This window comes from Maniola jurtina, chromosome 3 (genome assembly GCF_905333055.1).
Source record: "Maniola jurtina chromosome 3, ilManJurt1.1, whole genome shotgun sequence".
NCBI classification, from domain to species: Eukaryota; Metazoa; Arthropoda; class Insecta; order Lepidoptera; family Nymphalidae; genus Maniola; species Maniola jurtina.
Genome location: NC_060031.1, coordinates 9,971,314 through 9,996,355, shown reverse-complemented (window position 1 = coordinate 9,996,355; position 25,042 = coordinate 9,971,314). Strand labels below are relative to the sequence as shown.

The 25,042-nt window shown below is 38.5% G+C and overlaps 1 protein-coding gene across 8 annotated transcripts in view; it reads right to left on the bottom strand.

Moving 5' to 3' along the window:
- Positions 1-1,680: 1,680 nt before the first annotated feature.
- The window catches only part of LOC123880988 (Ca(2+)/calmodulin-responsive adenylate cyclase), a 94,823-nt gene continuing 71,461 nt past the window's right edge, over positions 1,681-25,042 (bottom strand). For 2 of the 8 annotated variants that reach the window (XM_045929464.1, XM_045929472.1), the window contains 16 exons: positions 19,019-19,177; positions 18,327-18,471; positions 17,454-17,624; positions 15,703-15,879; positions 14,185-14,232; positions 13,152-13,337; positions 12,038-12,316; positions 11,363-11,676; positions 10,550-10,709; positions 10,109-10,189; positions 9,549-9,695; positions 9,011-9,224; positions 7,643-8,939; positions 6,960-7,187; positions 6,465-6,546; positions 1,681-6,380 (listed from right to left, as the gene is read on the bottom strand). In XM_045929464.1, coding sequence (XP_045785420.1) covers positions 5,958-6,380; positions 6,465-6,546; positions 6,960-7,187; positions 7,643-8,939; positions 9,011-9,224; positions 9,549-9,695; positions 10,109-10,189; positions 10,550-10,709; positions 11,363-11,676; positions 12,038-12,316; positions 13,152-13,337; positions 14,185-14,232; positions 15,703-15,879; positions 17,454-17,624; positions 18,327-18,471; positions 19,019-19,177 — 4,111 coding nt within the window. In that variant the 3' untranslated portion in view covers positions 1,681-5,957. The remainder of the gene's footprint in view (positions 6,381-6,464; positions 6,547-6,959; positions 7,188-7,642; positions 8,940-9,010; positions 9,225-9,548; positions 9,696-10,108; positions 10,190-10,549; positions 10,710-11,362; positions 11,677-12,037; positions 12,317-13,151; positions 13,338-14,184; positions 14,233-15,702; positions 15,880-17,453; positions 17,625-18,326; positions 18,472-19,018; positions 19,178-25,042) is intronic. The other 6 variants (XM_045929465.1, XM_045929466.1, XM_045929467.1 and 3 more) reach the window with 6 other exon arrangements.

The window sequence follows — 25,042 nt, the reverse complement described above, 5'->3', positions numbered from 1 at the left end:
TAGGAGTTCTTTGACTTACCGACGCAAGCTATCTGCTAGCAGACGTACAGACACACGTTCGTAATTAAGTATAATATTACTAGATGATACTCGCGACTTCGTCCGCGTGGATTTAGGGGTTTTAAATCCTCTGGGAACTCTGCTTTTTCGAGATAAAAAGTTGCCTATGTCAATTTCTGGAACGACAGTTACCCCTGTACCTTTCATACGTCTTTGAGAATCCCGTGGGAACTCTTCAATTTTACGAGATAAAAAGTAGCCTATGTAGACTTAGCTTAAATCCCGGGGACAGCCCCGGGATTTAAGCTAAGTCTGTACCAAATTGAGACAGGTTGAGATGGCAGCCAGTGTGAGGACGCTTTGCACACCCCCCGCGCTAATCCTCTGTGGGTGTGCAGGGCGTCCCCCGCCCCATACCCCAATTGCCATCTCAACCTGTCGCGTACTAAATAGCGCATCAAGTAATACGATGTTCAGTTCTGTTTAAACAACGCATAGTTCTAACATGGTTCCAACGGTCGGCCGTTAAAGCTCGCCATGCTCAACACCATAGTGTTCGATTCAAGGCTAAGGACATTAGTATGCGGAAAACAACACCGTAACCGACGTGGGACGCCGCATACATGACACGCGAACCTATGGAACCCATTATGAACGTGTGATCCCATGGACCTATGTAAGTATAAAACGTATAAGTAGGTATATAAAATTCTGTACGATGCACACCTAGAGATATCATCAAAACATAAGCGTGTCGTGCGGCCTGCGAACAATCTATTTCTTTTTAACCCCCGACCCAAAAAGAGGGGTGTTATTAGCTACTTTATACTATGTATTCTGAGCTTTAGTTAAAAGTCGCTTCTCACAGAAACGCGTGATGTCGCTTTGCAATTGCACGTCACATAGGACATGCATAGGACGTTCTTCTTACTGCGTACCAACGATATTATCCATACATACTAATATTATAAATGCGAAAGTGTGTCCGTCTGTCTGCTAGCTTTTCACGGCTCAACAGTTTAACCGATTTTGATAAAAGGTACTTACAACCCGGGAAGGACATACGCTACTTTTTATCCTGGGTAATCAAAGAGTTCCCACGGGATTCATAAAAGCCCATCCGTTTAATCGATTTATATGAAAGGTAAGAGATAGCTTGCGTCCGGAAATTGGCATAGGCAACTTTTTATCCCGGAAAAGCAGAGTTCTCACGGGATTTTTAAAAACCCTCAATCCACGCAGACGAAGTCGCGGGCATAATCTAGTATATTATGTAAAAGGGAAGTAGTTAGTACATAAATTGATTACATACGCTTAACTAACGAATGACTTAAAACTCATTTGACTCAAACTCGCACTTTTCCTCGTGCTTTTGGTATCTTCCTGCTTATGCATCAGCAAGAGCCTCAATAGCTCAACCGGTAAAGGAGTGGACTGAAAACCGAATGGTCGGCGGTTCAAACCCCGCCCGTTGCACTATTGTCGTACCTACTCCTAGCCCAAGCCTGACGCTTAGTTGGAGAGGAAAGGGGAATATTAGTCATTTAACATGGCTAATATTTTATTTAAAAAAAAAAAACGGATTTTGTACGCCATGAAACGTGAACGTAACATATCCATCATCATATAATACAATAAATACAGTTTTCACCGACTAATAATAGTAAAATAAAACCAAAGTTCCGGTCATTTGAACCTCTTTATTTGTATGTAATTAATATTGCTTAATTGAATTGAAATAAAAAATAAATAAATTACGTAATACACTCAAATATGTAGCATTTGAATTTAATATAACATGTATCTACAAAAAATATTATGAATACATTGATATTTGGCTAACATTATGTTTGGTAGCTGATTTAGGAACAATAAAATTGTTTGTTAAGTATGTAAGTACCTAGTATTATTAATTAAATCGACAGTGGAAGAATAAATAAATACAAAATGCACAGTAGGTGCCTAACTAAATTATATTCGAGGTACTAACAATACATATTCGCTTCCCTTCCTGCTCTTAGCTCTACCTAATATGAAAGTTAAGCAAGAAGCCCATAGTCTCTTTGACGCTATTTCGATTTCATTATTCATTGGCACAAGTATTTCAAATACATAATAACTTTAATGCTTTAGTAAGTTCTAAATGTTTTCGGACTTTCAAGTTGTACGAAAACCTAAAATTCTTTATAAACATCTTCACTGTGACTAAATCAGCTAAATTATTTTTTTACACATTAAATTTTAATGACCAATTATTATGGGATAATTTTTAATAATTTCTACGTCATATCATTCATGTAGTTACTACTGGTTGACCCGGAAATTCTGAATTAAGTACTATTAATTAATTTAATAATGTGTTGTAAAAATATAAAATAATATAAGTAACATGAAATAAAGTTAATAAAATAAAGATATAATAGCATTTAAATAAATACAATGATGATGATTATTATAGCAAAATATTTGGCACTACACCTAGAGGTTTTAACAAGAAAAATATTTAAAAATTGAATTACAGAGAAGACCGATTGCAAATAAGAGATCCCTTCCAAAAATAAGATATATCTTCACAGCACGCTAAACTACTTAGATTATAGCGCTAAACAGGTGATTAACAATATTTACAAAGATTAACAGTACATATTTACTAAACCTTCTTTCGTGTAAAAATACACGTTGAATAACATTCATCAAAATTTGTCATGCTAAACAAAATACTTTAAAGATTCTGCCCTTTTATCCAACAGTTAAAAGAAGAATACCTAGCTGTTATAATAAGCGTCAGCAATTATTGGGACTAAAGGAAAATGGAGCTTTAAATGAAGCTTAAAATACTCAAACAATGTTTATAAAAATCTATATGCTCCTGCTCCTTACGTATGCATTATTTATGAAATTGATGATGATTTGATGCGAAGATCTTTAGGGAATCTCACAATGAAGCTTAGACTACCTATTTACGTTGATACTAACGCGTAATGTTCTGAACGCGTCATAGCTTTTCTTCATTGCCACAACGCGTTGAGGTAGGAATATCAAAAAAGCTACGACATGATGTTGCTGTCACAAAATATTTTAATAATATAATCTTATTTTGTGGCTACTTGTGGTGATTCTGTTTGACGCAACGCATTTTTATGAGTGCCATAGCACTCGCAACATGGATGGTTTAAACTTTAGAGGAACCACAACATGTTGTAGGCTGTATTTCCCTCATGAGCGTTTTCGTTCTTTGAGCCTAACACATCTATAAACTATTAAATACTTCAAATGAATTCGTTAAAAATATTATTAGGTTATAATTTCCAATAGGAAAAGGGCAAGAAAAAGATAATTTTTTTTTAAGATAAATTAATATGTATCTACTTACATAAATATTTTCCATTTTCCTACATATTGGCGTCCCAATGATTGAAGTAACCGATCCTATAGATATTTTTTCGTGTACAATATGCGATAATTGACTTTAAAGTTCATACAAAATCTAAAGAGAATTACAATAGTGTTTTTAACAATTGAAAACATAAGAAATAAATAGCCTTAATAAACATCAGCAAAATAATTTGAGGCGTTGGCGAACACAACAGTGTACCTAATTACACTTCTGATCAAAATCATTATTCTATTTCTTTAACTTGGACGTTTTTGGCTCACAGAATACAAATCTGAACTCATTTCCAAGCAAAACGACCTAAAACTGTATTTAAATTGAACCATAATTTCATAACTTCAATTTTTAAATATAAACTTGAGCTCATTTTCAAGCAAAAAGCTTTAATTTTGTTTTTTGCTGCTTCTGTAAAGTGTTACTTCGTGCAATTACCTACACCGTCTTGTTCGCCATCAGCTTATCAATTCTTATATAATTATATCAAATGTATATCATTTTGTGTTCCACGACCAGCAAACTAAATCAAGTCATTCGCAATTTTTATCGCATCTATAGTATAAGAACGAGCTTACTCAAATAAATAATAATTCTTAAGCAATTCATAATAATATTAGTTATAGCAGTCACATAATATTGAAATCACATAATCACATTCTTCATCTTAGTCATTTCAAATGAGTTAGTTGTTCTGTATTAACTTACACTTATACAAAGAATATACCGAATTGACACACAACTATGTTACAATAAACAATAAAGATTCTAAGTACTATTACAATAATGGGGAATATTCTACAACAAATATTCGATACTGGTGTTTATTTATGTATTGGTTGTACTCTCGGTTTTGGTCTAAGAACTACTAAGTATTATTTAATAGTTGAAAACTGAAAAAACAAAGATTAAGTTGAATAAATCAATAAAATTAATTGACTCAGCCTGAATAATTCTCAATAACTCTCTACCAAATTACACTGACAGAAATTGATTAAAAAGAAACAATATTTGTACTTCTTAATTATCTCAATTTATCGTAAACTATGCATTAATGTGAATAACAAAACCAGAAGCACCGATATTTACTTACCTGTGCAATGGCACCAATATTTTTATAATGCCTTCAAACTCAAACTAAGAATAGGAATGCCTTTCTGGCGTATTATGAGTCACAATTTGTTGAAATGTATTTTGATTCAATATATTTTTAATGGATTATATAGTACAAAGGTTTCGTCAAATAATTAAGGAAAAAAAAATATATTCAGAGTATTTTCCTTGCAAGCCACAATTTTCAAGTGACCATTGATAGTTAGAGGTCATTGACTTTCCTATTCTTAATTTGAACGCATTATACCTACCAATAATAAAATAGAAAAAACATGTTACAAAAAGCAAGAAGTGACTAGAATTAAAGAGAAATAAAATCCGAGATGAATGTATAGCCAATTAGCCACCGAATGAAAGTATAGCAAAAAAGGATTACAGTAGGTATCTTATCATTAGTAGCAATAAATTGTGGTAACAACAATATTATGCCTAAATAATAATGTATTGAAATGCAAAATTAATACGTTATTTATTTATCATCGAGCCACACTAACCGCCAATCTCACGAAAACGTCCTTTGGATGATTATAGTAGATATTACAGTAGAGGGAGCCAGCCCTTGCGATAAATACCGACGTTTAAGATATTGGTCGACCATATAGTAAAATCCCTACTTCTTTATCACAAGACAAATAACTAATATATTATTGAAGTGTCTAGATACCCACAGGCACAGCGGTCGTTGGATAATAAATCTTATCCAGCCACAACTTATTATACAAACTATTTATTCCTTAACGCAAACTATACGAAATTCAAATATGAAATAATAATAAATATATGAATAAGAAGGTATACTGAAAGGTGTGTTTTAAGTGCAAGGCAATAAGTAAATCTTTCCAATTACTAGCTTTCTGATATTTGAATATAGTAATTATTATTATTATTCCAATTCAATTTTCAATACACATGGTAACGACCATGTGTATTAAAAATTGAACCTTGTTTGTTTGCGTTAGTGCACAAATTTCATAACCTTACAAAAAACTTGAGGCTGGATAATTTTTATTATCAAACAACGGCCTGAGGCCGTCTAGACACTTCCATACATAATTCTAAATCAGAGCACCTTATAATTGTAGAGATCACCGCATACACTTAGATGATTCGAAACTCCATCACATGGCACTCGTAAATGTACAAATGAATATTATACAGTGTCGTTTATAGGTACATATTGACAATTTACATAATATATAAAGTACACAGGATTAAAACCAGGCACGTTAGCAGTTCAATAGCAATGATCAAAGAAATGTCGAACTTTCACGAGCGGATATCTTCCGCGAACCACGCTATCATCAATAGACAAGAACTGAGTATTAATTAATTAATCAATAGAGAGCTCAATACACTTTTCCGTCCATTCAGACTTATAATTCTTTGGAACGTCTGTCATGTTCAACCGCACTACGAAAGATTCGTCAATCGAAGCCCGGCGTCGCTTCCAGCGCTGCTAAACATCGCTCTCGCCGTCGGTGACGTGTGCGGGCTGGCCGAAGTTCCTCGTGATGGATTCGCTGACCGTTCGAATGTTCGCTAAGTACCTGTGCGCAGGCTCATCCGAGTCGTAGATGGCGCTGAGGGACTCGAGCGACACCAGCGCCTCAGAGTCCAGCAGGCGCGAGGACGCGCGCGAGGACACGTCGTCGTCACGGTCGAAGTAGCAGGAGTTGACATCGCTGAGAGCCGCCTCGGCGTCCGTGAGGCCCGCCTCGTTCAACATAGACACGTTTTCCAGCGCCGGATCATCAGTAGTGTAACCCGTGCTCTCTGGTTGGCCGCAGTCTCCTTCCCCCTCTCCTTCCGAACACGACGAGCTCCATTCCGACTGACTTTCCCCGTAAACACCCATTTCTCTATGGCTAGAAGTGGTCACCTACGAGGAATTTTGGAGGTTGAGATTATTTCATTGATTACTAAACTACATTTAGTTATTTTTAACGATATACAATATACATACCCGGTTATGCAGTCTCTCTTGTAACTCTTTCTCCTGCTTTTCTTTTGCTATCGCTGTTTCCGTCTTTCTGACACTTGGCAAACTGCAAACAGATATTATTTTAAGATACGCGAAAATCTTGTACTTATATTGTATTGGCCGAAGACAGGCGGGGAGTTTTTGGGGTTCAAATCTCCACCAAAATCAAAGCTCGAAGCAAATTATTTTTGAGATTGAGTGCTTGAATTTTTTTAAATATCAAAAAAATTCGTTTCTGGCTGAGCTCGTTTCCGTTTCGCTTTCAATTTCTTCTAAATCTACAAAAACAAATAACATTGCGTTCACTGCGTTGTAACTCTTGTTTGTTATTGAATACTATCTTACTGTCAAATTGAAATCTAAAATTGATCAGATAACCCGTCAAGTCGGTCAAAAATTTTTTTTCTCATGAGATGGTTCAGTTAAAACCTGCCTCCTGCCACGCCAGTTGCGTGATAGCCGCCAGCTCACACTCACCTGGAATTCTGTTCAGCGGAGTGTGTCGGCGAGGGTAGTTCGACAACTACGTCGGTGGGCAGCACACCGGGGAAGTCCCCGGGCGGCTTGAGCGGCGAGGCGGCGGCGCGCGGGCTGGGCAACTCCTGTCGCGCCAGCTGCGTGATGGCCGCCAGCCCCACCGCGTGCAGAGGACTGCTGTTATTGTTGTTGCAGTTCCTAACTGCTTCCACCGTTGAGTTAGGTGCTCTGAAAAAGTTTTGAAAGTTCATGCCGTCTGCACGTTTTTTCAGGCCAACTACTAGGATGATAGCTTTACTACTTATTGTTTTACCTCTTCTAGCGTTTGTCCTCGCACAGGATACTATCCACTTAAGTGAAGAGAAGTCCAGCAAACCAATCAGATTATTGATAGATGATTTATTTATTTTATAAAGTCATCTGTGTGTAATCTGATTCGTCCGCGTCACTCCAATAGACAGACACCCTACCGCCAGTGACTGCAGCTCTATTATTTATTATTCTAGTTCTACTAGCTCGATCTATTATATATTTCTTAATTTTTTTACTGGATTCTGACACCCTACCGCCAGTATCCGTACACGCAGTGCTAGCAACCACTGCACTCTTAAATATTGTTTACGATCAGATAATTAATTTTTTAAAACTGCGACATTGAAATCATAATAAACAAACAAAATTACCTTAGTTCTAATTTCAGATCCTTTCTTTCTACTTTAGGAGAATTAATTTTAATAAGATTTTTGTCATCCAGCAGCCTTTGAATTTCTCTCTCGAAAGGCGGCACGCACGCCACGTCGGACGGACTCCGCTTAGTGAACACTTCCCTGCTATCGTGGTTCAAGTGCTTTAAATTGTTCGGCCGACTCCCCGAACTCGAAAACGAACTCGTTCTTTGATTGAGACGGTGTGGAAGCTCCTTTTTATCGGTTTGACTGCATCCATCTCTTTTAACGGAAGCGAGCATATTAATTATGCTCTTTTGCAGCTTTTCTTCCTCCTTTTGAAAGTTTATACTACCGTCTAGAATTTTCTCTTCTAATGAGGACTTTTTATTTATTTTATGTTTGGCATAAATCTCGTGTATGATATTAGGAGTAGGTTTATTGAGACGAATGGGAGGATAGTCGTATGCGGAATTGTTTTCAGTTCTTTGCGGTCTGGGGGGAGGTAACCAAGGTGAGGGTCTCGGGGGAGAAGGGGATGCATCCGTAGTCCGCGAGTAGCTCTCGTCTGACGAGCTGAGACTTGGGGAGCGGGTTAGAGAGCTCAGTTCGTCCGCAGAGGAATGCACTCTTGGACTTCTCGCTAGAGGGAGGCTCTCACTAGAGCGCGGGCGCGGCAGCCTGGTGGGCGGTCTTCGTTTGTGCACGGCCGGCGGGCGCGGCTCCTGCGGCCGCGGCCACGGCGGGACCAGAGCTCTCGGCGGAGGCCACCGCGGGTTTCCATTGATTCCATGCGGCGGCGGCGGTGGCGGGGTATCTTCGGGTTCCTTGTTTCTGCGTCCTTTGCTGCCTTTGTGATTGTTGCCGTTGCTTTGGTGACCGTTAGATGGCAGGAGCGGCTCATTTTCACCCGTCACGGAGGTCTCTCTGAGAGGAGGGAGCCTCGACGGTTGCACTGCTGCTCTTCGCGCCGAATTTTGCAACATCGCCAGTGGAGTCGCTACACCACCATAAGCTGTCTGAGGATTTGGCGGTTGACCGTTTGCGTTGCTTTGAGTGGTGCTGCTAGATTGTGCTCTATCGGTCAAAAAGTAGGTAGTCATCTCTCCTTTTCCTTTTACCTTCACTTTGCCTCGACATATGAACTGATAAGGCATATCTTTTAACACTTGGAAAACTTCTTCCGTTACTTGAGTGTGATTCGGTAACCCTGTTGAGTCCATTCGAGACGCTACGTTAACTGTATTACCCCAGATGTCGTATTGAGGTTTCCTGGCCCCTATCACGCCAGCCACCACTGGACCGACATTAATGCCTGAGAAAAGGAAAGAAAATTTAATAGTTTTAATCGGAAGAACCTGTTTCGGGAGCAGTTAAAACACTTACCAACTCGCAACATGAAGTTATTGTAAGAGTTGTCATTGATGTCTTTCAGCTTGTCCCGCATGGCGAACACGAACTCGACCAGGGTGGCCATATGTTTCTTCGTGCTCGCATCATCGGACATCTTCTTGTCCGGAATGAGCCCGACGGCAGCCATGTACGTAGACCCGACCGTTTTTATTTTATCTATTGCACTAAAGTGGTCCTCTCCTAACAACTGAAACAAAATAACAAAATTAAAAAGCAATGTAATTTGTATTGTTTCATCGAGGGACTTATTATTGACAACAAAACCATAAAACTGGATTTATGGTTATTTGGACGAAATCCAGTTTTGATAGATGGAATCATCTTCAGCAGTGGGCTGGTGATGGGTTTGAGATGATGATTATGATTTTAAGAGTTGTTTTTACTTTTTTGTTACTGTATCAGTAGATCCTACTTTTTTAATGAAATAAATTTGACAATTCATACATTTTTGTGAAGTAGCCCTGTATGATAAAAGCAAATGATGAGCGAGTAGAAATATAATTGAGCTCACTTCGTCGAAGTCAGCAATGATCTCGTTGAGTAGTCGCAGACACTCCATGCCCTGGTTGTTGCCGTCCAGCTCCATGTAGAACTCGTGGTAGTTGGTAATCGACGCGAAAACTACTCCCACGCGCTGATACGACTGATGGTAAAGTTCCTGCACCAAATATTTACTAGCAAGAAATCAACAAAAGAAATTAAAGAACTCGTGGAAGGTAGTAATGGACGCGAACACTACTCCCAAACGTTGGTAGGACTTATGGTAAAGTTCCTGCACCAAATATTTACTAGCAAGAAACGTAAAAATGTCTTGGCACGTTATGGCTTTAAATATGGACGCCTCACCAATGTGCTGTCGTCCTTACCTTTTGCGATTTATAAAAATTGATAAAAATTTTATGTTATTCTTATGTTCCTTTAAATATTATAATATATTTTACATACAATATTTATTGTTATTATTAAAGAGTCATTAATATACTTACGCTCGTTGGCATACAGCATTCGAAAGAACAGTGTTAATACTCGTATAATGGATTATTGTGTAAGCGTTAGTTAGCATTCACTTACCATATTCGTCCTAAACTGGTCCAGAAAATGTGTCGCAACGTGCGCTGGGAGCAAATTGAACAATATTCTTCGATTTGATGCCTGTAATAAAAACGATTTATTTTAATAAAATATTATGATATCCTTGGCAGGACAGTGTTTGGATCCCGTTCTAAGTAAATATTACCTAAATTATTTATGGCGAGTAGGCCCACATAACGCCTAATAATAAAATTATACTGATTACATCTCCATATACATGAGTAAATGAATAAATATAGTTTGCAGCAGGTCGACATGGCAATCTGGGTGGGATGGCCCCGCACACCCATACAGCCCCCGTGCTAAACGGGTGCTGGATAGCGCGGGTGGCGTGCAGGTGTGCAAGGGCGTGCCTCCGCGTCATACCCCGATTGCCATGTCGAGCTCTCGCGAACTATACGTCTGTAAATATGTATATACCTGCAAAGCATCCATATCCCTTTTCTCATCACGAGCCTGCACTTGCCAGAGGAAGTCCAAGCGAGCCGTCCACTCGGTCTGCCGCGCGTGCAGCAGCACCGCCAATGCGAGCGCCAACGTCCACGCTGACGCCACATAAGCGGATGATACCGCTCCGGGACTGAAATTATTCAGGATGCTTAGACAACGTCAATAATCGCATGAGACTCAAGAAGCGCAAAAGACCTATTTACATCCGTTCTCTTGATCGAATTTCGACCACGGCAGCCAATTTAAAAGCCAAGCTAACTACACAGGAGATTTTAATCCCTAAACTAACAAGTCAGTCTATGTGAATTTTCAACAGATCCTCGTCGTACTGATTTAAACTAGTCTTCTTTTGTTATATTTCGGAAACATAACCGGCAAAAAAAATCGAATCATCGATTGGCTTTGTTTAGTTGAAATTCGAATATAGAACAGCGAGGCAGGCAATTTAGGTAAAGCGCCAGTGGCAGCAGAATGAGTCGGCTGCATTGTGGGAGTCACCTCGTACGCCGTTCACTCGTACGTCGGCCTTGACGTCTACGTGTGCGCGTGTGTGTTTGTGTGTGTGACAGGTGTGACGTGTACGTGTGTGTGACATGTAATGTATGACTTATGTGAGTTCTGCTGTCATCTTTCGCCAGCATCATGAAAATGAAAGCGACCCATTACTACTCGTATTTAGCAGCGCGGGATTTTACAAGCTCTAGATTTCAGCATTATTTTCGAGTACTTTTTGTGCACACGTTGCCGTTGTAAGTTTATAATTTAAGTTAACACAGTACTTACTCAGTCATAAGATCGTAGCAATCGAAGAGGTGCTTATGGTATATCAGTATAACAGCCACATATCCAGCCGTCATCACAGCCAGCAGAATACCCTTGACCAGTATTGGCAGCCTTAAGAACACAGCTACTGCCAGCATACTGACGCAGCATCCCAGGGTTATGTACAATGGTATCGGACAAGCCAAGTGGTCGGTACTGCTCCAAAGGTTAGCAGCTAGGTCTCCAGAGGTCGAGCGAATGGTATCCATTGTGATGTTATCAGTCAAATTAGCGCATACGTTCACTTCGTGGCATGTTATCTGAAATTGGGAAAACTTCTCCTATTAATACAATAGTAAGTCTTTTAGTCACATTGTATTTACGTAATAGATACCAAGTCGACGGAAACACTAAATCCATATGGGTTGATATCGTACCAGAACACTTTAAATCGTTTAGAGGTACAGTTTGCGAGTAGCGTGGTAATCAACCACGCCAAAAGCCTTTCAGAACAAACCTGAGCTCATTTAAATTTATTATAACTTCCCGAACTGACCTAGTCAAGAATCAAACCTTCCTTGGGTCACTTAGATCACAGCACTCAACTGTTTCCGTGGGATGGTCTAAATTCTCAATTTAACATCTCAACAACTCTTTACTATTTTAGAGGACATGTCTATATTACAATTTACTTACAACATTAACTTGTCCAACAGCATATCCCAATACAATGGTGAAAGTTGTTATAGCATTTCTCAGCGCAAAAGGTCTGGACACGTCGCAGGGAATGAGCCTCAGTCGCGCTGCGAGCGTAAGCGCGAGTACGGCGGCGGACCAGGCGAATGCTGTGACGAAGAGAAGGAGCAGGATGGTCGTGCGCGGCAGTATCGCGGCTTGCAGTGCTCCTGCGGCTACCAGTGCTCCTAACGCGGCGCTGAGAGATCCCGCCCATCCTCCGTCTGTAGATGCTCTATACTGAAAGGAAAATAAATAATTCTTTCCCACTTCCAGAACCGTCAGTCTAAATTTTAAATATAGTCCGCGACAGGTTGAGATGCCAATCGGGGTATAAGGCGGGGGGACGCCCAATTCAAATAAATTTTCAAATAAACAATTTTTCGTTGCAGTACATATACTAACAGCAGCTAGGTAGGTATATCGCTATTCCGAGGACGCAACGCAATAAAAACAAATTGGCTCTATCCGAACTCTGAAAGGCTTAATTGATTAAGTTTCGGCGCTTCGCTATGAAAGAGCATGTAAAAATCTATTTATTCATCCATCTAAAAGCAATGTGATTGAAGTTTAAACTAATCGGAGTCAATCAATTATTCTTCAAAAAAAAAATCGGGAATATTTTGCTCTATGAATTTTGTAATCCGTCATATAGAAATAATGGATATAAACTTCCTACTCTTTTGTGCTAGCCCGCATGTTTTACCATTAACTAGGACATCGTTATAGACCGGCTACACCTATAGGTTGCATCTGTTAGCTTCACACCCACGGGGTACGCATTTACCTATGCGCGGAGTGACAGCGATCTGAACTGAAGTAGTTGGCAGTAGTTAACGATTATTATTGTATGATTGTTATATTTGATGATGTCAGTGATAATAACAGAGACTGATGGTAAATATAATCTCCGAGACATGGAAAGGATGAGGATGTGTAGACTTAGTTTGCGCTGCGATTAAGCATCCGACTGATATACGAGTATATGCGCTGTAGCAACTAGGACACACTACACTTGGTCCTATATCGTAGGCACCAATTTGTCTACCTCAAATCCTGCTACAAAATAAAATACCTGTGCTTCCTTATCAGCGTCTTTGAAACAAAGAGTAAGGAGATGAACGTGCGTAGCTTTTTCCCGATGGACAGATCGGGCGTCGATCGCTTGCGCCAGGAACTTGTTCACGCGGTTCGAAGGCTGGTGGTACACAGAGGAGTGACGCTTTTTCACCAGCCGCTTAGATTTCTCCGTCACTTTATTCTGCACAAACATAACCACGGTTCAATTACTCCAACTCTTTTATCGTCATATTTATTGCCGCTAGACGGAGGAGTTTATCATGGGGTAAAGGTTATTGCGTTACACATCGAGAGACACAATGAAGGACCGGTACACTTAGGAGTTCAGGACCCACGGCATGCCGACTCCATGCTCCATTTATAGTTCCAACTGACCTTAGAAATAAAAGTTCCGGAATCCGAAGCAGCATCGCATTATTCAATTAGCAAAATATACATCAAGATTTAGACATCAATGAGAGAGAAGTGGTAACTTTAAACTCATGTATAAGAAGAATTACGTCACGTAAACATTTGACTGAACATTTGAATTATTTGGCTCATGGCAATTAAAAATAGATAAACACCTATGTACAATAGTATAAATAAATCGCTAATAAGATTAAGACTAATTGTTAGAATGAAATCCATGCAGGTTATGTAGTGTCGGTCATGCCATGCCATGCTTAGGTAGCTAAAGTTGGGATAGCGAGTGAAACACATAATTCGGTGCGTTTGGCTTTATTCTCAAACAAAATTTAATTAAAACAATATCAAATATAGTTTCACAATTTTGAAGGAAAATAAGTCCCCAATAAGAGAAGGTAGTGTAGGTTTGAGTGTTCGCCTTGCTCTTTTGCGTCTCCGATTCACTTGATCGATTTGATTCGTTGTTATAAAACAAAGGTGCGAACGAGTTTCGAGAATTCGCGAGGTGCGACCCAAGTGTACATAAATAATTTCCTTAGTATTTTTATGGGATATTTAGTGTCACCTGGTGAGTGGTGGAAAACAATAATACACAAGAACAATACACTTTCTGCGCTTACGGTTTCAGCGGGTATTTGTGGTAGAACTAATGTCCAAGAAGAAAACATCTGAAAAACAACGAGCAGACGTTCCATGTTAATTATTTGGACTGAAATTGAACATTTCAGAAGTATACATTTTTGTAGCTTGAATCTGAACCACAGAATTAATAAAAAATAAAAATGTGCAAGCTTAAAATATGGGACAACTATTCCTCACTTTAAAAAATAAATATTCACCTACCAACTGAACTATATATCAATGAAATTATGACCTGATAATAAGAAATAAATTTTGCAAATTAACCTTTACAATCCAATAGTCATTTGTTCAATGATAATGGAATTTTAATGACACAGATACGGATCTAACATAATGTTGTGCATGAACTTTGGTAATTTCGGTCACGCAAGTTAGGATAGTGAAGAAGGACATTTTTCAACTATTTGTAAAATAAAATTTAGTGCGAAGCGAAAAATCCTCGCAAAATATTTCGGGTGCCGTGAGGAAGCTTTGGAGCATAATTTGAAAATTCAGAAAAGCAGCAGATTTAGTTCGAAAATCACACTCGAAATCATTCTAACTACTAGAAAAACATTAAGCGAGGTTATCAAACGTTGGGCGTATGAGATGCATTAAACCAATGCATTTCATGTACATGTTTTAAGCAGATTTTATAGAAGATGGGATTTGAAGCGATATGGTTTCATTTGATAAAATAATTATAATGTGAACAACCCACAACCATATTTTAAATCCCGCCTTATCGTACCCAACGTATACACATTTTTTTCTGTAGCATGTGATTGTAGATAATATAATGTGTGTACGTGTTTCTATTCCTCGATTCTGTAAAGCTTAACTTAATAACTGTGCTTATTTTCACTTCACACTTAAACGTCTCAATCAGCGTGGCCATAATTAAAAATACCTTCCATTACATAAAATATAAAAGTTAGAATGAAAAACATACTCATAAAATTCGCGATACTAACATTTCTATTAATATTGTAATAATTATGACCAGTCAAATTGAGCGATTTGATATATACTGAACCTGGCTATACTATTTGAAAAATCAAGATATAATTTTCTGATTTTACAGTATTTAGTGAATATTTGTTCCTGTAAATGTTTCGAAATTGAGATTTTGCATCTCGCCCAACTCGTTGATAGAATTGGAGCGTCAAACACATTAGCGTTAAAGTAAAATGGATCTTACAGTGCATGTTTTAAAATCCCAATTCGTCCATATATCTACAGTCAGAGGATCCTTTCGCTCTTTTGAAGGTGGAAAATTTCGCAAAATTAGCGGAAAGCTTTGATTTTGCGAATATCGGTGGTAGTGAATTTTTGACCTTAAATCAAGGACCTTTAAGACCATTTTACTGTGATGTTAATGTGTATCGACACTCGAATTCTATCGATGCTGAAGAGATGTAAAATCTCATAGTAAGCAAACTGTATAGCCAGCGACAGTGTGTGCGCGGTTAAGGAATGCGAGGCATTGCACAGAGAACGTCGGTATGTCGGTGGACCGTTGCGTGTGTGCGCAGGGCGTGGTGCTGCATGACCGCGTCGAAGGTGTGGTGGTGCGGGGCGGTGGACGGGGCCGGGGCGGGGGGCCCGCTCACGTGCTCGCCGCGCAGCGCCGCCAGCCGCAGCGCCTCGGCCGAGCCCGGCTCCGCGTGCAGCGCGCGCCGCAGGTCCAGCACCTGCCAATGCGTGTCACACGCCGCTACTTACTGCGTACACCCGTATGTGAGGCCTCACACTGCCTATTTGTGAACAGGTACTATTACTCTATTCAAATGCTAGCGGGCGCGATTTGGCACGTCTCCTGCTAACTTCAAACACATGATAAGACACAACACCTATAGACTGGTAACGGACCGCCTTTTAAAGCATGCTCGTAGGTGTCCGTTTACGCAAAGGTGTCTAAACACCTTGCCTGTATCTGTGTAATCTTTGCTTCTACGCGCATGCGTATCACGCATTTAAACTCACTTTTTAAACACGAATGTATGAGCTTTGCCTATTTGGAGTTTTATATCTTCGATAAAACATCACGAAGTTGTGAGTGAAGTTAGTACAAGACGCAAAACCGCCCTTTTAACATTTAAATAAAATAATATTTACTGATATACATCGATGCTGATCGTACATTTGGGACGAGGCGCACGCAACACACAAAAAAATCTGGTGATAACGTTTGCATTTTCAGCGGTCTGTATATTTTTCATAGAAAAATAAAATATAAAAGATACCTAACGTAAAGTAAATAGTTACGTTTTATATGTCATTTAATATGGCGAAACTATAGTAGGTACTAATTCTTATTGAGAGAAGCAAACATCGTTTGACATCTCCATATACAAAACAGATTACCTACTTATGGCTTTTATAGCTTTATGTAAACACCTGACTGACTAAAAAAGATACTTTTGTGAAACGCTATTGATCACAAATAAAAAATAAAAATCCAATAAAAAAGTTTACAGTTGTCACTTGTCACAATTTTAACTTGAAAACGTACACTCAGGGCACTAAAAATGCGTTGCGTCGTGTGCAGCGCGTACGATTCATCCGCAATGTGCGATCAACATTATGCAAGCTTTCATGTGTTACTTATACCTCTCATATTTATTGCTTGATACGTACGTTTGCTGCTACGTAACAGTAGGCGTCATGCTTTCGTATAAAATTAAAAAAGTCGATTATATACTTAAAGTTTGTATATAACTAAATACGAAGCACGATGCTTACTAGCTTTTACTTATGCCCACAAATGAGAAAATAATCTAACGAGCATACTTGTACGGAGTGGTAAATTAGGATTAGCTCCAACAAATAAGATACTAACTTTAAAATATGTAATTCGTTTAATTTATTAAAATAGTAAGGGTCTCATTAAAATATTAAATACATAAACTAATTGAGAGAGTAAAGTATACATACAGTAGCATAAACAATACACATACACAGAACACCAATGTAATTCGAGTAACAAGAAACAGACTTACCTTTGAAGTACAAAGGTCGGTTCACCGAAAAAAGAATTATATTATCACTTGACTGAAAACATCTGGAGAAAGGAAAATGGACAACGACCTCGTATTGTTTAGCGTGCCCAGTAAAGTGCGAGACGATTTGTATAACGTAAAGTGCAAAGAATTACGGCTTTTTTATATTATAATACTTATTATAGAAGAATACATAAAAAAATATATTCCTGTGGCTCTATAAACTTTAAGTTCGTATAAGAAGAGTTTTGAACAATGTAAGGTACCTTTCTAGCAGCGTTTGCCTTCAGCTCCTGTGGCGAAGCGGCCATGTTGGAGAATGGTACGTCTACGTTGAATTTTATAGAGTGTAACAGTTGGACCACAACGTTGGATACGTTTTTGAAGGACAGCTTGCGACGCGATCCTGACCCGATTCCTCCCGCTGATAGGCACATCTGAAAAGGCATTGATATTTATTAGGTACTATCCAATATTTATGTCCTAGACAAAGATACTCATGCAAACAAGAATGAGACTAGTTTATAGTTGAATTTGAAATTGAGTACAGTATTGTACACTTTTTGACTGTCAGTTGCCGAATTTGTAAGATGCAATGGTGATATTAATTAATTAACCTAAACTTAAAACTAAAGCAACGAGGGTTCTGGGAAGAGCACACAACAAACTCAGTTTATATTATTATTAGTCATTGATATAACTAATAATATAAACGCTAAACTGTGTTTTTCTATCCGTTTGTCTGATCCACTGATGAAGTAGGTACAGAGATAACTTACATCTTGAACACGGCGACTTCCTAAATTCGAAAATAAAAGATTTATAAAAACCATTTTCTTAAAAATCTAGCGGATTAAAATCATGGGTAAAAGCTTGTTTTATTTTTATTTTCATTCAGATACAAGTTAGCCCTTGACTGCAATCTCACCTTAAGTTGTGATGCAGTCTAAGATGGAAGCGGGCTAACCTGGAATGGGTAGGCACTTTTTATTAAACCCCCTTTGGTTTCTACACGGCATCATACCGCAACCCTAAATCGCTTGGCGGCACGGCTTTGCCGGTAGGGTGGTAACTAGCCACGGCCGAAGCCTCCAGGATAAAAGAGAAAGAGAGATTAGACTTTGTAGAGGAAAACTAACTTTTCTCCGTCGAGGTGGTGGGATGATGAAATATGTCTGGATGGAGTGGTCCCGCAAGTAGGCGTTCCTGCTGGCGCCGTGGCCCGGCTCCACCTCGTAAGCCCCGCCGAGGCATTCCAGTGTCGCTTGCGTTATGTGTACGCGGCTGAAAATAATACACATGCCTAATACAATTGGAGCACAACATATTTACTTTTAGGTAAAACGCAGACTGTTTTTAAAAGAAATTTTGAAATAGGCTGACAAATTTTTGTTAGGCTGGAAAAAGCAATTTAGACGCTGAGGGCAGCATCCATCCATTGTCAAGAATGAATTTAGACATCGTCATCCATGAAACAGGACACCCGCAGCCCGCGCAGTTCCCATTTTTCTGGGCACAGGACCGTAGACGAGTTCGAAACTAGTCGGACTTACTCCGACAAACACTTGAGGCAAGCCGTCATAGGTACATATTACTACTCATATGGACATGGTAAATGTTTCGCATTCGCAAAAGTGTTTGTTTGTTGGTTTATTGGCTATGTTTATTGGTTTGTTGGTTTCCCCTTCAATCACGTCGCAACGGAACAACAGACCGACGTGGTTTTGTACATGGGTATAGTTTAAGCCCTCGAGAATGAATCCCGGAAAATCAAAAAGTTGCCACGGGATTTTTAATCATCGGGCATCAGCTAGTCCATAATATTTGTTACCCTGGTTCGCCTCCAGCCTCCATGTTGTTAGCAAGCGTCACGTCATTGGACCAGACGTCGTACTGCCACTTGCGAAGGCCGAGCACGCCACACAGCACCCGTCCTGTGTGAATGCCCACGCGCATGTTCAGTTGAACGTCCGTCGCCTCTACTACGGACCTGCGAAAAAAAGGAATCTATTAGTTAATATTTAATGAGGTACGCATCAAATAATAAAATAAAGCAGTGAAAGTGGTCAACATGTCGGTCTGCTAGTCGGGGTGTCCGGGCCTCTAACTTTCCGGAGTTATTTAGTATCACTATTGCTTTATAATGGTGAAGGTAAACACAGTGAGGAAACCGGCATGGCAGAGTTTTCCATAGTGTGAGTGAAGTCTGCCAATCTGCACTTGGCCAGCGTGTAAACTATGTCCAAACCCTTCTTATTCTGAGAGGAGACCCGAGGATATCGCCGGCTCAGTTATAAACCGACGATTGATGATGATGATCTCTTCGTTAAGTTAGAACTTGTTAAGAACAAGACAAACCTTTAGTATATCTATTCTACGATATCTAGATTGATAATTATAATCTAATAAGATTATGTACACTTGATTGATGTCTAATAAGATTTAATATTTTTGTGTAGGTAAAAGTACCCATTGTGTTTCGTAACATGGTTATCTTTTATTTTGCAACGTTTAGTATTGAAATAGAAATCCAGGTGAGTTAGTATTACACACTTTACGACCTGCATGTTTGAAAGAAACAAACAAGTGGAAGCTTTACTAAAATAATCAAATTTTTATGCTATCTGGTATTTATTTTGCGGAACAGAATTTAGTGGCTATCGAGTTGATAAAACAAGTGGGATACGGATGCGCCAAAACTTAGTAACGTATAGATACCAATTCCAATTTCCAGCATAGGTATTACGAAACTAGGTGTAATGAAGCTAAAATCGCAATTCTTCTATAGATATGGGGAGCTTAAAATAGCAATAAATTCAACCAATATAGACGGTTGTGGGATCACAATGCAACATTCACAAACTTGAGAGATCGACACAGTGAGAAGTATTAGTCTTTGTGAATACAGATGGAACACTGAAGAGCGCTCAAAGTGAATTCTGAAGTAACATTGTACTTCAGTACAAACTAGTTGCTAATGTACTTCAGTAGATACTAGTTAAGTATGAGTATTCATCCACATAAGTACTTCTAACATTCTATAATGTTAGAACTACATATGTGAGTAAGTACAGAATAAGAAGGGCCTTCTTATTCTGAACCCTCAGTACAGCGCTGGCGAAAGCTTTTTATAAAGAATACGTTACAGTATGTATGCATAAGGTCATTTAGTAAAGATACTTAGATGATCAATCAATCAGTCTGTTTGCGTCCGGCTGCTGCGACTTGATGGTACTATGAAATGAATAAAAATGACGTAAATCCATAATTAAGAAAATATTATAATAAAATTTAAAGCTAGCCTTATCTAATGACTATAGAAATCATGCCCGCGTGGAATGGTGCCAAGAATACTGGCTGCATTTCCACGCTGGACAGCCAGGCTGATCCGTTGATCATAATTAGTATTTTTCATAATCATTCGATGGCAGACGAGACGAAGTTTCTCTATGTTTTTATTCACAAGCAGGCTTCCCAAAGTATTCTAAAACTTCCTTCACAATGACAACGTTTTATAAATAGGAGAAAGAAGAATCTTATAAAGCGACACAGCTTTGTTAAAAGACGGTGCGAAATAAAAATGAATGCAAATTATAATTTAAAAAGACCAATATTTCTTCATCACTGCCGTCCAAAGAATGCGAAATGAATTAAAAAACATTGTCTTTTTAAATATAAAGCAACATTTTTTTTTTAGAATTTCTTTCTTCCTTTCTCGGGCTTTTTGGCCTTTAATTTACCAGATAAAAATATTATATACTTTTGGCAAAGGGTTATTATACACCTGGGTTTATTTAAATACGTACATAGTAAATAATATTGGGGAACTACTGGGCTCCAATCTTTAAGTATTTCACTGCTCGACCGCTAAGCCGATCTTGAAAAATATAACAGACATTAGCTTGAATACTATTTTTTGAGTTGGAAAACAAAAGAATCCCTAAAAGCAATTCAAAAAACTCAATCCATGCGGATGAAGCGACAGGCAACTGTAAATGCTATAACAAGTATACCTAACTTAATGGTACCTAATGACATTGGTGTCATCAAATAACAGTGTTACACATTCGAAATATACATATAACAATGTAATACCTACTGAAGCTACCTATTCAAATAACAAACAAACCCTTGCAAATCGAACAGTTGTTTTTAGCTTTGGGTAACCGTTTTGTCGGTAACGGAAAGGATTAATTCTGCTAAAGTACCTATAATAATTACATTCACAAAATAAAATTCATCATTCATCACATCAATTCAGTCCTTTTCAAGAAGATACTTGTCTTTCTATATAATACCTATTGCACGAGTAAAAGTAGATCACACATCTGAGATTCTCGCAAAATAAATTGGTAAATTTAATTTGCGAGAACCCCCATCGCATATTTTCACAATTTTGCAAAAAAAAATTACATGACGTATAAAAGCCTGAAAAGGCACAAAGCGTCTCAGTAAGGCTGGTTTTACAGTGACGCTTACCGTCCGCGCGAGTGGTAAGCGCGCGGGTGGTAAGCGCGCGGGTGGTAAGCGCGGTGGCCGAATAGCCGTCAGCGCGGGCCATCCGCGCGACTATGTAACGATCCAAGAGACGCAAAGCTCGTGGCCTGCGACGCTTACCAACCGCGCTGGCGAAAGCGTCACTGTAAAACCACACTAACAAGTAGAAACGCGCGTTCGCTTTCCTCCCTTCCCCAACACTTTAGTGGCAGTTAACTTTATACTGTTCCATGTATTCAACTTCTAACAGTAACTTCGCCATTGAGCTTCGTTTTGTCTGCCTAAACCTTAAGGGTGCGTGTAGGTTAATTGGTACATCACCTTGTTTTAAACAGCCTGAGGCTTATTATTAAAATGTATTAATATTCGAGAGCACCGTATCCACAACTTTTTGTTTTTACATAGCCATCCCTTTAATAATAATAATTAATGTAAAACAAATCCGCTACAAGAGGTTTAAAAAAGGTGCTACGTAAAATCTAAATTAGAAACCGTAGGTGTGAAATCAATTAAAATTTCAGCTGGGGATTAAAGCAGCAGGCAAATGAGAAGTTAATCCGCAGGAATACCTACCTACTTTACCAACCCATCTAATGCATTGAAAATGTTACAGTATCACTGTACAAATCATGCCCGTGTGAAAGTGTGTCTAGAATAATGCCTGCATTTCCACGCTGGACAGCCAAGCTGATTCTTTGCATTGCAATGCTCATGTACTTTATATATCGCTAATATTGTACATTTTTTGAATTAATCTTCTTGAGTATAGAAAATATCAGATGCTACAAATGTAGAGAAAGAGCCTATGAGGGCCAGACCTTCGTTATTTTATAAAAGCTGAAAATTGTATGCGCATTGCCCTCAACACAGGTAGAAACGATCAGCGACTTGAAGTTTGGATCATCATGGTTCATTGGACAGATGGGCTTAGTAATAGGGTCCCGGTACAGAATCCTAAACAGGACAACGATGGACCGATAAACACACACACACATAACTGCCAATCATTATTTGTAGACAAGTAAAAAGGTACATTCGGAACATGACAACGTATCTAGTATAATATATTATGTGCCCGTATATTCCGAGGATACCATGTCATGTACCGTGACACGTATCAATAAAGGAGTTAACCCGCCCCCGGCACGACAACACTAGCGAACTCGTCACGAAAGAACGTCTATTAGGCTCTCGTTTGAGCCATTTGTACAAGTTAATGGAGGCAAATTGCTCTAATATACAACCATTTACTCCACATAATAATATATTATGAGAGTTGCGAGCATGTTAATCCCGAAAAGTATAGAGCTTATTATTATAACATTACCTATAAACTTCATATTTTAACTTTTTGCCTACTATTTATCAGTATTTTCAGACGCTCAGCACTGGCTGAATAAAATACATAATATCCATTTAACTTTGCTTATTTTTAGCGATGATGGCTTAGGTTAAGACTTAGCCTCCAATTCGGGGGTTTGGGGTTCGATCTCGGGCACGCATCTCTTAACTTTTCGGAGTTATGTGCGGTTTTTTTTAAGCAATAAAATATCACTTGCTTCACGGTGAAAGAAAAAACATCGTAAGGACACCTGCAATCTAAATGCCTTAGAGTTCTCTATAATGTTCTCAAAGATGTGTGAAATCTGCTAACCCGTACCTATATGGCCAGCGTGGTATATTATGGCCTAAGCCCTTCTCATTCTAAGAGGCACTTGCTAATATACATATATTTATACAATAAGTAATACCAACAACACCATAATTGCCAAATTGCCGACTGATTGATGCTGAATGAATCAAACTGATATGTGAACTTAATTACCACCTTAACTCCATAAAAAACATATTATATTGCAATTTTTATGGTCGACATGAAGAGAAAACTATAGCAGGGCTGCCTAGATTTACGGCTTTAACTCGCAGCATTATATCTTCACGCTTGAGTTGTTAAACGCTCTCATAAAAGCTATTTTCGTTCTTTCGAGTTATTACCACTTTAAATCACACAAAAGATTGTACGCCTGATAGTTCTTAAATACGTCGATTCAGTGTCGAAAAATAGGTGAGCCTATTGTGATAACGTTAAATGATTTTGTATATTGAAAATTGGTCGTTGAATATTAATTCTTACCGGGTATAAAATGACGCCCAAGGTTTAAGGCCTGATAAATACGTTCGATTGGGGATTCAAGATGCTTAGCAGTTAGCACCAGAAAGCGAAGTGTCAAATACGATTCGTAAGGAGGAGAGTCCCTGCGCATAATCTTTACAAAAGTTTGGAAGTTCCTACAGCATTTATATCCTGCAGTAGGCGACTATTGATAGAGATGACGACGTGTGTGGCGATCAAGTAAACGAATAATTATAATCTACGAGTAGTTGTATAAGTAGAAACTGACTAATGGACATCAATGTGAAGCTCAATAAAGTGATAAATAGTTAAGTAATTTCAACCCCCTGTCATGCATTGAATATGTGCAAACTGACAATCGCAGTATAGCTGTTGAAACAGTTAAAAATTCTATGATTGTAGCTTCTAACTTTTGAAAAGCAATCCATTTTCCGATTAAAAGCCAGATGCAAAAGCTAGTGAAAATAAAATAACGAAATAGTCTTGTAGTCCCATAGGTTTATATGAACCTAATTAAAGCATTCCTAATCGCGAAAACATTTTATCGGATCGTCACGCTATTTTAACAAATAAACAGCGTCACAAACCATGTTTATATACAATTTTGTGAAAAGCGGCAAACGAGTAGACGAGAGACCATAGAATTCTAATCAAGGTAATAGAAATGGTAATCTGCTGTTTTATACCAGAACAGCGAAGTGGTCGATTTTTTCCACTCGTCGATTCGTTCGTTGCCTATTCTATTATTTATATTCTATTCCATTCACTCACTCATACAAAAAATAATATGAAATCATAATAATCAATGTGATATATCAAAGCAAATATTAAAGTGTAACGCTCGCAATTGCAAATACGTCTGTTTTATCAATAACACGCACTGATGTTTCACTAGTCATCTTTGCGGCGAGAAGCTCATGCTCCTGTACCACTTCTATACATGTTCTGAGGATTAAAAATAATAAACACCACTGAAATGAGCTCGATGAAATACCAGCAAGCACGTACCAATGAAAATAAATATTGTACGTACAGTTGAGTATACAAATAAAAAGACACGAAACATCATGTGTGTATATTTTTTTAAAATCTTTATCGTGCAAAAAGTAGTAAACCTGAAATTCTACTACATCTAAAACTAAAATACTCTTAGAAAAAGACATTAACTTAAAAAACATCTTTAATCTCTGATTTCGATTCCTTGTGTTTTGAGAATCTTGTATA